At 48.0% G+C, this 17,787-nt stretch overlaps 2 protein-coding genes across 2 annotated transcripts in view; both read right to left on the minus strand.

Annotated features, from left to right (window-relative positions):
- Positions 1-1,758: 1,758 nt before the first annotated feature.
- Positions 1,759-10,907, minus strand: RNF183 (ring finger protein 183). The gene is made up of 2 exons (XM_088469533.1): positions 10,822-10,907; positions 1,759-2,503 (listed from the first exon to the last, which is right to left on the minus strand). The coding sequence occupies exon 2, from the start codon at positions 2,457-2,459 to the stop codon at positions 1,905-1,907; it is 555 nt and encodes a 184-aa protein (XP_088325659.1). The 5' UTR covers positions 2,460-2,503; positions 10,822-10,907; the 3' UTR covers positions 1,759-1,904.
- Positions 10,851-17,787, minus strand: part of WDR31 (WD repeat domain 31) — an 82,239-nt gene continuing 75,302 nt past the window's right edge. Inside the window, exon 11 of the mRNA XM_088469515.1 lies at positions 10,851-10,926. The gene's annotated coding sequence lies outside the window, so the exon portion shown is untranslated. The remainder of the gene's footprint in view (positions 10,927-17,787) is intronic.

A 17,787-nucleotide genomic window follows, 5' to 3' on the forward strand; every position in this document is an offset into this window, starting at 1 on the left:
TATTGTGTACTAGCCCCCAATTTCACATGCATTGGGGATGTTGCTCTTGTTATACTTTAGACCAGGCCTGGCCAGCCTGTGGCTCTCCAGCTGTTGTGAAACTACACATCCCAGCATGCCCTGCCACAGTTTTAGCATTCCCTAATAGCAAAACTGAAGCAGTGCATACTGGGATTTGTAGTTTTACAACAGATGGAGAGCCACAGGTTGGCCATTCCTGCTTTAGACCATTTGAAGCTAGGAAAAAGAGAGACCATTATCAAAGCATTAAACCAAGGTCCTATAGATGCTTCAGAAACATAATTTGAAACCCAGACAGACACAGATCGAGAACCCCTGATAGTAAACCGTTCATGGACGGCTCTTTAGCACATAATAATTTGAAGGGTGTGGTATATTTTGTTGACATTCATTATGCCGACATGATTAGAATGTCGACAAAACGTCCCTGGTGGTGTTGTGGTGGCTTACCTGGCAGTGATGTCAGAATGAGTTCCGCGTAATCTCTAACCTTTCGCCTAGTGCCTAACCCTTCCCTGCCGTAGCCTAACCCCTTCCCTGCCGTAGCCTTAACCCCTTCCCTGCCGTAGCCTTAACCCCTTCCCTGCCGTAGCCTTAACCCCTTCCCTGCCGTAGCCTTAACCCCTTCCCTGCCGTAGCCTTAACCCCTTCCCTGCCGTAGCCTTAACCCCTTCCCTGCCGTAGCCTTAACCCCTTCCCTGCCGTAGCCTTAACCCCTTCCCTGCCGTAGCCTTAACCCCTTCCCTGCCGTAGCCTTAACCCCTTCCCTGCCGTAGCCTTAACCCCTTCCCTGCCGTAGCCTTAACCCCTTCCCTGCCGTAGCCTTAACCCCTTCCCTGCCGTAGCCTTAACCCTCCGCCGCCGGCCCGAGCAGAATGTTGACATATTTTTTTTAATAACTGTACAGAGAATCTCTTGTTACTTTTGAGCATAATTCCAGGTCGGTGAGACCCCGCTGAATGCATCAGATCACTCATTACTTTATAATGCGATTTTCACACTTATGGCCGCTGATACCTGTTAGTTCGGGCCTGTGCTTATCGCCTCTATTGCATATAAAGGAAGATGTAACGTGACCTCTATTTGAAACTAAATTAATAGAGCCAACATTTTGTTTTATTTTTTTAAATTGGATATAGGGGTTTATGTATTGGGGTGCGAGTTGGCGTGATTTCAGAGATCTCGGAAGCAGATTTAAAGTGGCAATGATTTAATAGTTAAAACCAACTTGTCTTGGCATTTTAAATTATTGCTGCATTAAGAGGGTCAATGCAATTAGACGACCCTCGAAACTCTCACTACCCTCCTCACGGCCCGACTCGTGGATCTGTGTACACCACCCTTTGGGGCTACAACCAAAAATCCTGCAATTCCAGCGGTACTGTAAGTGCTGCGTCTAGCCGCACTTACTGGCGGACGCGACTGATGTGTCTAATTGAGAATGGAGAACCCAGGAATAGCGCTGTTTCACGCAACTCGCACCCCATTACATAAACCCTATGGGGTCCATATTATACCACTTAAGGCTAATTATAAATCGCCTGCCTGCACCACTAACCTCCACTGGAATTGCAGCCTCTGGTCGGCAGGTTGTGCTGAGACTACAGTAGCTGGAAAGCCACAGGTTACCCAAACCCCATTTAATCTCTGTAACAGTCCCGCATCGTACGTTAACAAGATAATGGTGTCGCCTCACCAACTACATAATCCATTGACCGAGTTACAAAATAATTCCATTTATTTGCACGCTTACATGTATCCTTTGGTCCGTGGTACAGAATCCTTTATCAGTTGGTGTCCTATAAAACTTATTGTGTGAGCACAACGTTCCTCAAGGTCTTCAGGTGGCCAATGCATCATACGTATAGTCACTGTGTACTGGTTCATCCTGGGCCCCACAATAACTTCCGAGTCCAAAAGATGGAAAATATGAGTAGCATACTGACTATAAGCATGGTCATCATCAGGTAGGAAAACATTCGGAACTGGGGGTTTCGGCAACACTGGCAGGAAGAGCCGTATGAGGGAATGGTGGTTAGCGGGGTCTGGACTTGAGTTTGGAGAGTACCGTATAAAGAGCCCGAATCTTGGCCGACGTTGAGTGTATACACAGAGGGCGGGCGCTGGAAGAAGTTTAGTCTGCGGTTGTCTCTGGCACAGACTGCGCGATTCTGCGGCTCTAGCTTGAGTTGGCTGAGGATGGCCGTATTGGTGGGCAGGTCAGTAATCACCTGGTCTAAATGGAGAACTGTAGTATGGCGGCACAGCGGGCATTGCAGGCGGTTCCGGATCTGCGTCATGAAGCTCAGACGGGCCAGGCATTCCAGGCAGAAGCAGTGGTGGCAGTTCAAAAGTTTGGGCGTACGGAATGTGCTATCGTACGGGTTCCAACACACGGGACACTCCGATTCTGGGTCCAGTTTTGCAGCGTCCGACATTTTTCTCTCTCGCCGCTAGCCCCGGGATATTGACCAATACGATACTAATTGGGAAATATATAAAAACATGTCATTTATATTAATACATTATTTATCAGGCAATTCACCTGAAAGGAAGAGATGGCGAAATAGAACTGTCCCAGGTTTAATGAGAATGTCGAGATTTAAATCCGTATTACGAAATTGCAAAACGTAACGAGTAATCCAGATTTCTAGCTGTGGGAGGTTAGAGAAGGGAGTTGCAGACTGCACCACATAATCCAGCTTCTCCAGAAGAGAGTTGCATTCATCCATAGATCTTTAATATATCCAATTCAATAATAGAAGTTTTGGTTTACATTAAATTACCGTAGCTGAACATCCCAGAACTATGTTTTTCTGCATCCATACTCCCTCCTGTCCTGTCCTCCCCACTCATTACCACCTCCCACTTCTGCCTCCAGGACTATTAATGCGCTACCCCAAACCTGGACTGGTCTCACTCACGCAATCAGACTCCCCTAACCTCTTTTGCTCCATACTCTAACTCAAAACTTATCTACCCACTCTAGACGACCAGAATTCATCCTAGTCCCTTCCCTTACACCCATCGCCCTTACCCCCTCGTATCTCTCTAATTGCCCACCCCCCTTTACAACGGAAGCTCTCACAAGCAGGGCCCTCCCTCCCCCTTATTTTAGCAATGCTCCTTAAGATCATTATTTAAGGTCTATGCATGTATTTATGCTTACACATGTAATTATGTATGTGTGTGCTGGTCACTATGTTATTTCGTTCTGTATGGGCGCTGCTGAACTTTGTGGCACCCTATAAACAAATGCTAATACTGTCATTACAAAATGATACTACTGAGATGAAAGAATAAGTGTGAACTATCTTCTCCGTACAATGTAATAACCCGTATACACCACAAATTCTCACGCCATTATTATACACCAAAGAGCTCCGCATTCCCTGTAAGAACAGCACATCATTTATTCTAAGGAAATTCAATTGTTGTTTGGGCGCCCATTACCATTGTGGTGACGTGGGACCCATTTTTCATGAATTCTGGTCCTGTCCCCTTCTTCTGTGTTACTGGGTTGAGGTATTGTCTCTAGCTAAAAATGTGCCCCAGCCCGACTTAGCTCCTGCTCATCTTCATCCTTCCCAGGTCGTGTCCCAGCAGAGACACGTGTTCGGTCATTTGTCATTGCTGCTCGAGCAGCCCTGGCCCAGTGTTGGGAAGACCCCCATCTTCCCTCATTCTATAGGGTTTTCTTTTTTTAACAAGACCCAATACCATGTCGACAGGGAAACTGCCTTTGTACCATCCTCATATTCAGCTTCCTCCCCTACTATGAAGTGTGAAGTGGCTTGCATGGCAAGAGTTTGTCACCGATGGTGAAGGTGCCTCTCTATTACATATACCGACTGTTGGCATCCTGACTGTCTAATCCCAGCAAGTGTCTAATGAGAGGCGTCGAATTCCCAATGCCTGTCATTGGACCTACGCCGGGAGCCCGACACCCGGCTTACCGATCGAAGGTAAGCTGGACGCAGACAGCCACGGGGGGGTTATGTTAGGGGTTTCCGGGGGGGACTTAGGGTTAGGCACCCCCCCGGGAGACTTAGGGTTAATCTGCGGGGAAGGGGTGGGTTAGGTTTAGGCACTTGGGGGGGAAGGTTAGGGTTAGGCACCCCTAGGGGAGGGTTGGGGGGGGGGGGGGGAGGTTATGTTAGTAAAGAGAAAAAATACGTACCTGTCGGGATCTGCACTGCCGGGCTTCCGTTGTCGGTATTCGAACCGCCGGCCTTGCGGCTGGCGGTAAATCGTATTGATCCCATTTACCAGACCCACTTCAGTTTAGTTATAACGGAAATAACTCTCCTTAATCTGGACCTGTTTATATGGTTTCTTTTGTGTGTGTGTGTGTATATATATATATATATATATATATAGTCATAATACTTGTTATTGCTTGTTTATATTCTTTCTTTTTTATGTATATATATGCACAGCTATATACCATTGCTGCTCTTTCTGTGTGCCTCCCTCCTTTTTCCTTGTTCCCCTTCTGAACATGTGTGAACATGTGTCGTCACAAGCCGGCAGCTTGCCATCGGTACCAGTTACAAGTCCTATAGCCACTACGTGGTGCCCTGCAGCGGCTTACTGCCGGCACCAGGGAGAAGCTGAGTGCCCAGACATTGGCTTTCTAGGCTGCAGGGTGCTGTTGCAGGCAACCTGCATGCCAAATACTGGTGCCACTGGGCAGCAACAATACCTTCTGCAGGCCGTGGGCGGCAGCACCGCTCACCTACCTCTAGTTACGACCCTGCATACAGATGAATGTTTTTTACATTGGTAGAAGTGTGAAATAATAACACAACATGACATTGCCCAGCGAGCACTTTGTTAACGAGTTTAGTTTTAATTGCAGAGACAGAGGAGCTGGTAATTGTGACTGGCCCAGGACTCTGACCATGCAGCAAAGTATCTCTCTCTCTGTGTCCACAGAACTTTGAACTCGCCGGCTCCTGGCCACTTACTATAGCTATCGGCTCAGGCAAAGCCCAGGAACATTATGTGTGTACATATTGCACAATGTTCTCTTATAGAAGCAATGTGCGCCGTCGCTGGGTTACAAGCCCAGAGATTCCAGCTTTGACATCGCTCACAATCAATGTGCACAAAACGAGGAAGAGGAGACGTTTCTGCAGTTGTTTCGTACAGAACAATGAAATACATGAAAAGGTTTCGTAAATGTGAGGAGAGAAAAAAAACACAGGGCCTGATTCAGAGCCAGACGGGCCGCTCACTAACCTGTGGGTGACCACCCACAGCTTTTGCGGGCAACCAGGTGATGGTCGCGACCATCGGGGCTTGCAACGAGACCCTTGTACTAGGGTCTCGTCCGTCGCAAGCCCCAGAGAGCTTCCTGCTCTAACAGAGGAGGAAGCTCTCCACTGACATCACTGGTGTTGTCAGTGGTGCCTCCCACAAACGGCAGGCGTTCCTTCGGGAACGCCTCCGTTTGTGTAGCCACCCACCCGCCCCACCTACAAAACAGGGTGAGCTGTCAATCAACAACGACAGCCGCCCCTTTTGTAGTGAGTCCCGGAGCGAGAGAATTTTTTTCTCGCTCCGGAGCATGCGCGTGGCGTGCGTGCACAGTACCCCACCATCGACCCGCTTGCAAGCGCATCTGAATCAGGCCCACAGATCACAAAGCTCTCTATAATACCCCTTTTACACCAGAGCTAAAACCCGGGTTATTACAGGGGTAGCTCCTTGGTGTAAAAGGGGACAGGGTTGGATTTCCGGGTGGAGTGACCCGACAATCCAACCCAGGTAACTAGCAGGGTTATACACAGGAATGACCTGTGAAACCCTGCAGTGTAGGCGCAATCTGGGTCACAATGACCTGGAGCGCGCCGCATGCCTGCCAATTGGCCGGCTTCAGTGGCGCTTGGAGATGAGGTCATCTCCAAGCGTCCACTTCAACGCCGGAAAAGACGGATCACTGCAGACCCAGCTCCGGAGTGAACGGCGCAGACTCGGGAATATCATGGGTCGGTACTGGCTAAATTCCGGGTCTGATCCGGTTTGGAACCCAGGGCCTGATTCTGACCCGCTCGCGAGGGTCAGAATCAGGCCCTGGGTTCCTTTGGTGGGCGTGGCTGCCAGACGGAGGCGTTCCCATGGGAACGCCTACCGTCTGGGTCCGGCCCCACTGACATCACTAGTGATATCAGTGGGAGCGATTTTGGCTCTGATAGAGCCAAAATCACTCCAGGGCTTGCGGCCACGAGACCCTACCGCAAGGGTCTCGTCGCAAGCCCGATGGTCTTGACCATCGCGACCATCATCATGGGACGTTCGCATAAGCTGTGGGTGGCAACCCACAGCTATGCGAGCGTCCAAGAGGCCGCTCCAATTTTAGGTAGGAGGGCCCTGATTCAGAGCGAGCGCTCTGGTCAGAGCGTCCGGCTCTGAATCAGGCCCCCTGTTCCAACCTTCGGGTCAGACCCGGAATTTAGGTATAAAAGCGTTATGAGAGAGAATCCAAGCTCCAGAATATTGGGAAAACTCAGACTCCCGAGGGACTAGACCAGATTATTGGCGAATGGTGACATTGTACAGTGAAGGTGGGTCTGCAATGACGCCATTCGCTGCCATCTGCACCTCTCCCTTAGGCCTCCCCATCTGGTGTCAGATGCTAAGGGCATGTGTCAGGGTACATTACCGTATAGCTCGCACTGAGTATTTTTTGCAGTGTGATTGACAGTCGGGAAGCGTTTGGGGGATGGTAACGGGGAGTGTCGGCTAAAAACGTAACCGTTTTGGGGGAATGTCACATCCTGCGTCTGCTATCCCGTATGCAGTAAACATGGCTCCAGTGTCTAATTTCTCGTGATCATTCCGTGCGACCATAGAGGACTTCTAACTTCAAATGATCTGCAGCACAGTTGGTGTAGTGGTTAGCATTACTGCCTCACAGCACTGAGGTATTGGGTATGATTCCCATTATGGCCCTAACGGTGTGGAGTTTGCATGTTCTCTCCGTGCTTGCATGAGTTTTGTGGGGGGTTTGATTTCCTCCCACTATCCAAAAATATTAAGGTAGGACAATTGGCTAATTACAGAAATGAACGTGTGTGTAGTATGGGCACCGTGGAGACGTTTACATTTACGACTGAAGAGACGGAACTGGGCTGTAATGGGGGCTCTCGCTGCAGAGGGGGTGCGTCGAGGCAACATTGACAGTAAAGTCAGCAAACCCTCCTTCTAGAATGAACCATCTCTCACCTGCTCACCCGCCCCATCCACAATTGCCCCACAGACATGAGAGGTGTATGACAGCCCCGTGCCAACCTCTGCCATCTCAGTACGGTACTGCCAGTGTATCAGCTTCTTCCGCTGCCCCAGGCAGTCAGCTGTGTAATTATCAATGCGGATGTGAGGTCCGAGGCACCAGGAACTCTGCAAGTCACAGGGCTGAGAACATACTGTACCTTGTGACTTTGATTTCCATGTACAACCAGAATATTCAGCAATTCGTGTGTGATATGTATTACTACCGTCCGGCCTAACCCTACCCCCCCTCTAAGTGCCTAAACCTAACCCCCCCTTTCCCGCTGCCTAAACCTAAGTCCCCCGGGGGGGTGCCTAACCCTAACCCTCCCTCCCCCTAGCCTAACCCTAACCTCCCAGGGGGGTGCCTAACCCTAAGTTCCCCCGGGAGCCCTAAACCTAAAATTACAGGCGTCTAGTTTTAGACGCCTGTCATTCAACCCTCGCCGGGATTAAGTAGTCTGGAAGCCGGCTGTCGACATTTCGACCGTCGCCTTCCAGACTACATCCCAGCAATTCATCCACTACTATAGTGGGCACTAGTGGGCAGCAGGACCCAGGTAAAGCTCCTGTGGCACCGTGGAGGGGTAGGATATTTTAGGACCCGGATGTTCTAAAGCAGTTTAGTTGTGCCAACTCAGGGGTCCCATGTTCTGAACTTGAACCTGAATTTTAAACCTGACCCATGTAATGCAACGTGCTGTTCCCCCACCCAGATTACCGGGGATGCCGATGGTCTCACGTTTGAAAAGATATTTCCTGGTTTGATTTTAGGGGGAAATGTATCATACCTTCTAAAGAAGACAAATGGAGATGTTACCCATAGCAACCAATCAGCTTGTGGCTATCATTTTATAGAATGTAATTGATACATGTACTTGTCCTCTTTGGAAGATTTCATCAGTTCAGGTTTAGTGCTAAACAGAAAAATGACAGCTCAGGTCAAGAGGGACGGAGTTCCATAGGTAAGGAGCAGCCAGGGAGAAAGGTTTAATACTATAGTAGATGTCAGGGTAATATTAAGAGATGATGTTACTGAACACAACTTTCTGTATCCACATCTACCTCCACCTCCCCTACTCTCCCGCTTCCTTTTTATGTTCCCAGGTTCTGCCCTTGGTCCCCTTTTATACCTCTTTCCTCAGAGTGCTCATCACCTCCTTCAGCCTCCAATACCTCCTCTACACTGATGACACCCAACTTAACCATCTTCATCATTTGCTTCTCACCCTCTGTCCTCTCCCGTATGTCCACCTGTCTGTCTGCCATCTCCAATTATGTCATACCAGTACCTGAGGCTTAATATCACTAAAACTGAACTAACCTTCTCCCCCCCTCCAAAGCCCATTCTCCTCCACCTCCCATGTCCCCTGTCTGGGTTCCATTGTTGACTATGATCTCTCTTTTTTCTTCCCACCTAATCCTGTCACTTTCACCTCCATAACATTATTCTGATTTGACCCTTTCTCACCCTGAAAGCCACCAAAACTATCATCAACGCCCTCATCATCTCCCACCTTGGTTACTGCAACATTCTCCTTTCTGGCACACTCCTCTCACGTTGCCCCTTTTTTAATGCCCACCACTGCTGCCCTCCCTCTGCCAGTTTCTCCACTGGCTCTCTTTACTATAGCAAGTCAAATTCAAACTCCTCTCACTCACATACCAAGCCCTCAACTACACCACAACCCCCCCCCCCCCCCCCCCGCCACCTACATCTCCAACCTTATCATCACTTAAGCTGCATACACACACAACGATTTTTTGAAGGATTATCGTTCAACAATATCGTTGAACGATAATCGTTTGAAAAAATCGTTCACTTTCTGAGTCAAACGATGAATGATTATCGTTCATGCGTGTTCACGTTCTCGTTTGTAGTTCAGTCAGACTTGTCAACTCAACGATTTTCATTAAGGGAATATGCAAAAATCGTTTGTAGTTCAAAAAAATCGTTCATTACACTTTAAAAAATCTGACAGATAATCTGACAGAAAATCGTTGGTAACAAAATCGTTGTGTGTGTATGCACCTTTACACTCCATCTTCCCATTTACAGAACTGGCTGCTTTCAACATGAATCAGCCTCATAGAGCAATATTTTTTATTTTAATGGCAAGCTGGAAAAATTCCCCAGAGAGCTTCGGGATGGTTATCACCAGTTTAAGATGTCACTGATCGATAATGCTTCGCTAGGATTAATGGGGGTATCAACTAGACGACTAAGTTGAACAATTGAACGATAACGATCGTTCGATCGTTAAATCGTTTGCAAAAGTGTCTTAAACGACCAGCGATGCGCGTGCCCACTCGTCATTTAGACATCTATCATCTTTCCAACAAGCTGGTCAACCTGACGATATCGCCAGGTTCAGCATGTTTCCAGATGATTGATTGATCCTGCACTGAACGACTGGCTCATTCAGTGCAGGCTCATCACATGACTGACAAACGACTGCACGATTACAATGTCGTAATCGTGCAGTCGTTATCAGATCTTGTAGTGGATACCGCCTTAACACCCACTATTTTAGCTTATATGAGTACCAGTACGTTTAAGACAGGGGTTCCCAACCACGGTCCTCAAGGCACACTAACAGTCCAGGTTTTAGGGATAGCCATACTTGAGCACAAGTGACTTAATTAGTACCTCAGTTATTTTGATTTAACCATCTGTGCACAATCATGGATATCACTAAAACCAGGACTGTTAGTGTGCCTTGAGGACTGAGGTTGGGAATCACTGGTTTAAGATAAAGAAAAATACATGGGATGCTGTCATAATACCAACCGCAGGGATTCCGGCACTCAAAATGCGGGCGCCAGAATCCCGAAACCTGTCAGTATCCTGGCGTCGCCATCCTGAAGGTAAGTAGCGGGGGGAGGGTTGGGTTTTAGGGTGCGGGGAGGGGGAGGTTAGGTTTAGACACCAGGGGGAGAAGGGAGAAGGGGTGGGTTAGGATACCGATCGACAGGTGTCAGTATCCTAACCCTGTCAGGATGCCGATGTGTCTGTTATCTGGGGAAAGAAAACTAGAAATGAGGCGCTGGCTCTAAAGAGCTTACAATCTAAACAGACTCCCTTTTCTTGTTTTTAAAAGGAACCAATTAATTTTCCCTCTTTGCAGATAGTCACCGACTACGTACAGCAGCTAGAGGCAGCTACACATCCCCGTCTCACTCAACACACGTTTGTCTTAGACCAACAACGAGGCACCTCTTCTGGTGAACCCATGGAAGCGTGTGCCAGGTGCCTCGTGTGGGACTGCCAGCTCAGCCGCACAATCTTACACATACGATATACACAGGCTGTATGGCTGCACTACAGGTAGTTGGCAAACATGCTGCATATGCATCCGGCGGTCACTATGTAGGCATGGCAGCATACATGTACAGTGAAAGGCACCCATGCATCCTGGGCATACAGTATGCCACATGTTGCCAAGTAAACATTGTTTCATTAACATGTCTTACTAAAACCCACCTGATAAACACGTGTGTAAAGTTTCACAGGTTAACACTTACCAGATGTTAGCGGAATGCCAGTCATTTCTGCATGGTGTCACCGGGCGTAGTGCCAACTGCAGCGTTCAGAGCCGATAACTCCTGGCGCCAATCAGTTCAGGAGACCTGTGACGGGAAGAGTGTCAGATTATGCCTGTCATTCACCGTAACAATCATAACAGGCAGCGGTGGCAGGTAAGGGGTTAAGAGAAGAGGCACCTTACCCGATCACCTCCGAATAGAGGCAACAAAGAGCACAGGATCTGCAGCTGGTGGCAATGCCTGTTTCTCTCCCACGCTGTGTGCAGGTAGAGTCAGCAGCAGGTGAGCAGAGGGGAGGGGCGCACAGGCCAGGGAGGGCAGGGAAGGGAGTTTGGCAGTTAGATAATGTTTAGACAATGAGAGGGTTCCTTTATGCTGGGTTATAACAGCGACATGAGAGCTGCATGAAGGATCTATTGCTCTGATTGGCTGCAGGGGGGGCTCAGGCCCTTTTCAAAGTTAAGGCCCCCATACATCAGAGATTGATTGCAGCAATCGTGCAATTTGCAATCGATTGTGTATAAAAATCTTTCCCTTTTTCAATCTATTGCAGAATTGCCACAATCGATTGAAAAAGGGAAAGATTTTTATACACAATCGATTGCAAATTGCACGATTGCTGCAATCAATCTCTGATGTATGGGGGGCTTTATACTTCTCCAGATCAATAGAGAAGTCGGAGAAGGGGAACATGCGGGTATTAGTAATAGTAGGGGAATATAACTCTGCAAATTCAGATTAACCTGTCTAAAATATGCAGGAAAGACAAAGCACCAGTTACCTGCACTGACTCCTCTTTGTAGAACAGTGAGATGAAACGCTTTCCAGGGCAGGATATATACAGAATGCATTTGATGATTATTATTATCATTTATAATTATAATTTTCACGGCACCATACAGATTAAAGCCCCAAATTAGGGTAAACAGAATCTTATATATAAATTCATTGGTCTGTTAGTTTGCCTGTCCGGTTATGCATTCGGACACATCCGCGCCGATTGGGATGAAACCAACGCGAGGTGGTCCAGTTGGATCCTGGCCAGGTTTTAGGGGAGGTTAGGGTCCCGGTTGGACCTCCTGTTGGTGGACGCTGGGCAGAACTTTGACCCGAGGAGCCTGTTATGAGCCTTCCACTGGATGGATTTGGATGAAAACTTTACAGAGGGGCAGCAGTTGGTCTGGGGTGTCAAACTTAATAATATGAAGATTTAAACCCGCGCAATGCCGGGTACTTCTGCTAGTAACATATACTGTATACATGGGATGTAGGGTGCGGGGGTTGGGGGGTTAGGTTTAGGGTTAGGCACCCCTGTGGGGGATTTAGGGTTACGCACCACCCCAGGAGTTTAGGGTTAGGCACCCCTAGGGGAGGGTTAGGTGACTTACCTGCTGCTGTCGGGATTTCTTCCGGTCAGGCTGACGCTATCGGCATTTCAATCCCATACCGTATACATAGAGCCTGATTCTGAGTTGGGAGCAAAGCAAAACAGAAAGTAACTTTGCACCTCTGTAGAACCATGTTGCACTGTGACTGTGGGCAGAGTGCAGAGATGTAGATCTGGCAGGGGGCGTGTCCAAACTCAAATCTAAATTGCAGTGTAACAATAAAGCATATTTACCACTTTATGTTTCTCCTCTCTGGGAGAAGCCTGGAGAGGAGATGCGGTTGACCACTTCGGTGGTGGGCATTTTACGCCAGCAGGCCCCTGGCAAATGTCGCAGCAAAATGTCATCAATCGCCAAGCTAAATTGGTGGTAATTTGCCCCATATTAGTCTCACCACCGTCCCTATGGACCCGCGATTCTCGGTAATAGCTACCCATCCTGCACAAGGAAGTGGGCAGAATGCGTGAGATCCATCCACTCTCTTCACTGCGTTCCATAGGTCTCTGAGGGTATGTGCAGTGCCCTAAGTGGGAATTTAGAAGTGGGGGTATGAATTTAACCCTAATAAAGTTTACTGTCCCAAGCCTTTTCCTTCTAATCCAGCCACTTCCCCCAGTTCTCTTCAGCCTCATCCCCATTGTGTCTCTCCAGTTGCTCAAGCCCCCCTCCCACATTGTCTCTTCAGATTTAGCCCCTTCTGTCTTTCCAGCTGCAGCCCTTCCAGTGTCTCTCCAGTTTCAGCCCCCAGTGTCTCTCCAGCTCCAGTTCCCCTTCTGTCTCTCCAGCAAAGCCGCCAGTGTCTCTCCAGCTCCAGCCAGCTCCCTTCTGTCTCTCCAGCCCCAGGGTCTCTCCAGCTCCAGCCCTTGGCAATTTGAAAATCTTGTGTAGTGGGCCTCAAGTTGAAAAAGGTTGAATATAACTGCTCCACCATATCAGCACCAGTGAGGGGATGGACAGCAGACCACCTCATGACCTCTCCCAGTACCATGGCCTCAGGGCCAGTGGAAGGACAGCAGACCACCTCATGACCTCTCCCAGTACCATGACCACCTCAGGGCCAGTGGACGGACAGCAGACCACCTCATGACCTCTCCCAGTACCATGATCACCTCCGGGCCAGTGGACGGACAGCAGACCACCTCAGCGCCAGCCACCATGCACCAGCAACAAATCCTACCTAGGGCACCAAATTGCTTAGGGCCAACTCTGACTATTAGGGTCCTACATCTGTTCTCTCCAAAGCACCACGGTCATATGGAACATAGCGAATTAGATCTCTTTATAGCACAGAGCATTATTTCAGCCCCTTCCTCATGTGCACCGTGCTCATTCAGGATCACACGCGAGGTAATATAAGCTCTCTTTTATATGCATCAATACTATTCCCGCCTCTGATACACGTATAAGATCGGTGCTTTGATTGTATGGACTCACGTTGTGTGTTGTACATATAGAATACTTTATCGTCCTCAGTCAGAGAGGAAGCAGATGACTGGGCGCAGATAGGCAGAGAGATCCTGTAGTTACAGTGTGTTTGTATAAAGAATATTAGACTTATGTTAATATTTGCTCAGTAAATATGCTCAGCTCCAATGAGTTCGCGCCACTAGATTCTGATGACTTCAGTAGCAGCGAACTAAAGTTGCCTGAATGCGTCAGTCTGGCTTCTACTTACCTTCCGTGACTAAATGAGAGGATATAAAAATACTCAACTTGTTATTTTGCGATCGTCATGATAAGCAACTTTAATAAGTGTAGAATAATATAATATAATAATATAAATACAAACACTGGGGCTCAGAGCTGTATGTACATCTGTAAGCGGCATGTTTAAAGTGACCCGCAGAGGGAAAATGCTACAAGTAACATTCACCTGTATCGAGATGCAGCACCGGCATAATGAGGTCAACACAGTGACTGGTGACATCATCACTGCCCACATCCTGTCATTATATATCATCTGTCCGTTCGTTTTTTCCATATAGGATACTGTACTTCATTTTGCCACTTTACAGATGGTGGAGTTCTAGCCTGGTCATCAACCATCGTTAGTTAGCAATGATCGATGGTTAACTATCAATGGCTGATGATTTGGCTATTGATGGCAGAGAGCCAATGGTTCTCCGCCATCGATGGTTGAGTGTGAGACAATGGTTATTTCTTTTTTTTCTTGACTGTATGGAGCTTAGCCCCGCCCCACCCCCATTTTTATTTACCCCGCATTCCACCATGCCCCTAGCAGCAGTGGCCGGGGGGTGCAAACCATCAATGGTCCATTGATGGTAATCCCCAATGGACCCATCGTTGGTAACCATCGATGGACATCCCACCGATGGCCATCACTATGCTGCATATTGTGTTTGGTGGGGTTTTCATTGCTGTCCCTTATTTTGCCAGGGTTTTACTGTATTTAATCTTCTGGTCCTAGTAACTCTTTGATATATGGCATGGTGCAGCATGTTCCGGATACTGCATGTATAGTTTGGTATGGTATTATGTGGTGTATGTAGTTGGTCAGTCACATATGCACTCTGTAACGTGATGTTAGCCCTGTCATACAGTATGATGATTTAGGACACTTGAATGTATATCTTTTCCTGTTCTCATGAACCTTTCTGTCTTTGTGTATAGTCTATCAGTAGATATATGGCCAATACAGTATATCATTACCATAAGAGTCCTGCCCCTCCTGTGAGGTAACCGTCAGTGCCATTTAGTCTGGTGTACGTGTGATACTATAGCCTCTCCCCATTTATTTGCTGGTGTGGATGTCAGTATTTCTGTTCTTCTATTTGAAATTAAATCTGTGATCATTATACAATCACCATCAAATAAATGATTGATGAGAATATCAGTACATACACAGTTATACGTGTACTTATACACTGATAGCGTACTTGCCCCATCGTCTGTCCGTGTCTCTGCCTTCCTTCTGTGTCTCTCACAATCTTTGTGTTAGCCTCTCTGAATCAGAGGTGCACGTGTCGACTTTCAGGCTGCCCCCTCCAAGATGGTCGCCTCAGCAGGGGGTGCGATGCACAGGGCCATAACTAGTAGGGTGCCTAGAATGGCAATCTGCCTCCATTCCAGGTACCCTGGCGCCGATGGAGCATCCTTTAGACGCTCCAGACGGGCACACTGCAGCCTGTGCAGCTGATCTCAGGCGCCCTGCGGATGCTACAATTCCGCACATCGCTTATTATTACGTATTATGGGAGTGTCGCAGGACCGTCAATGCAACGGGTTGCATTCCCAGCTGCGCAGCTGTAAGCATAGGAGTCCGTGATCAGCCCTGCCATAGGGTTGGTGCAATTTTTGGTGTCGCAACCGATGGTGGCGTATGAGGATGCACCAATCGATGTTACAGCGTGCACAGGTGCTAAAAGTGGGCGGCTCAGTCCTTGCAAATTCACCTGCATGGATGTACACAAGGGAAGGAGTTTGTAGCAGCATTTGCATAAAACCGCAGACGGGAGACCGCCAATAGACGCAGCTATGCTCCACCAATGGGCACAGATTCTGTTATGCGTCAGCCCCCAAATATGTAGATGTATCCAAAATCTTTTACCTTTTGATTAGTTCAGCTACAAACACTGTGCAGCGTCTGAGATGTCCCCACTTACAATGGATCAAAACTTCCTCACGAGTTTTGAACTTTCCTACGCATTTCACCGCACATGATTTTATCATCCCTACCCCGTGCTACGTGATTCCAGGAAAAGTGCATCACCATACACCGTGCATTTATTTCTTACCAAAGGTATGCCCGATATAGTCTAGTTCTTTATTTATTATTATTTGTAACTAATTAGGAAAGTTTTATAGTTGTAATTTTATTTTTTTCTACATATCACAGGGTTTTGTGTTAAGCAGTGTAAGAGTTCTACAATAAATCCATTTTAGATCTATGCTATAAGAAAATTAAATGTGTAGAAGGACAGTGGCGGTCACCTTTATCTATGTATGTAGAATAGATACATACTGTAGCACCTAGTCCTAGACCGCCACCTACTGCCCAGATACTGAACTGCACACTGTCTTGCACCAGACTGACCTGATTTGTGAGCTAGTTGGGGGAATTGTAACAGCCTGCAACTTGCAAGCATCGGTGAGATCACAGCGAGTCTGCCTGATGTTTTAAAGTGGCAATCATTAAAAAGGCAAAATTCAGGTTGTTTGACTCAACTGTAACCAAATAGCACCAAAGTATTCATTATCCTGCACCTCCATATGACCTAATTACGCTCAGGGGTGTGGCCGGGACAGGGCGCAGAAAAGCCCTTTTATGGCACTGTCTGCAAAGGGGATAGTGGGCCTGATTCAGAGCCGGACGCTCTGACAGAGCGCTCGCTCTGAATCAGGGCCGGCATTCTGTTTTTTTAGAGCGGCCTCCTGGCCGCTTGCATAGCTGTGGGGACCACCCACAGCTATAGCGAGCGGCCAGGAAGATGGTCGCGATGGTCTTGAGGTAGGGGCCGGCCCCAGACGGTAGGTGTTCCCATGGGAACGCCTCCGTCTGGGCAGCCACACCCTTGGCCCGCCCACCAAAGGGGCGTGCTGTCACTCAACATCGACAGCACGCCCCCTCTGGTACGAGACCCGGAGCAACGGTTTGCCCGTCGCTATCCGGGTCTCGCGCATGCGCACGACGGAGCCGGCTCCGTCGTGCGCATGTGCACTGGGCCACCATCGACCCGCTTGCGAGCGTTAGTGCTCGCGAGCAGGTCTGAATCGGGCCCAGTGTCCCCCCCAGCAACTGACCTGGGCGCAGAATGAGTGATTGCTAATGCGATTACGTTCTTACAGAAGAACCACACGCAGAGTGAGTGACAGGTAATCAGCGTTTGGGGGAGGTAACGGGGTTAGAAAAATGCAGGCATGTCTGGCTGTTTAAACGCCGTTTCGTGGGCGATCATAAATTAGTAATTGCGTTCTACCAGAGGACACCGCACCACAACTCAAACAATGTGGTGACACCGGAAAACGGGACAAATTGCATTTTGTAACGAATCAATACAGGACGCAGCATGTCCCATTCGCTTACGGGACAATCCTGGAAAATATAGGATGGGTGGCAAGTGCAACCCTAGTTATCTCCTTTTCCTGTGCGGACTGTTACTCTCCTCTGTAACGGTCTCTCCTGTGTCCGGGTTTGCAGTTTGCACACAATATCAGCTTCTGGCTGTTGCGTTATTTCACTATGTCAACTTCTACAGACAAAACAACTCACCGAGTAACAGGTTTGCTCATCGTAAGGAACATTCAGAAACTGGAGCAAATTCTTATTGTATTTTAGGACGTTTCCACCGGTAACTCTCTGAAAAAGGTGTTCTTGCTCACAGTAATCGGACACTTGCCTGTCTGTGTACACTCTGTTATTTAAGTACGCTATACCCTTAATCCACTTTTATTTAAAATAGTCCAATAGGGCCACTGTGAGAATTTGCTACATCAACCATCAATGGTTTGGCACCGATGTTTGATGGTTTTGACATCGATGATGGAAGATAGATAATTTGCTACCATCGATGGCAGATGGTTTTTTTTGTTGCACTAC

The sequence above is a fragment of the Taudactylus pleione genome, unplaced genomic scaffold (assembly GCF_031769625.1).
Source record: "Taudactylus pleione unplaced genomic scaffold, aTauple2 ptg000013l, whole genome shotgun sequence".
NCBI classification, from domain to species: Eukaryota; Metazoa; Chordata; class Amphibia; order Anura; family Myobatrachidae; genus Taudactylus; species Taudactylus pleione.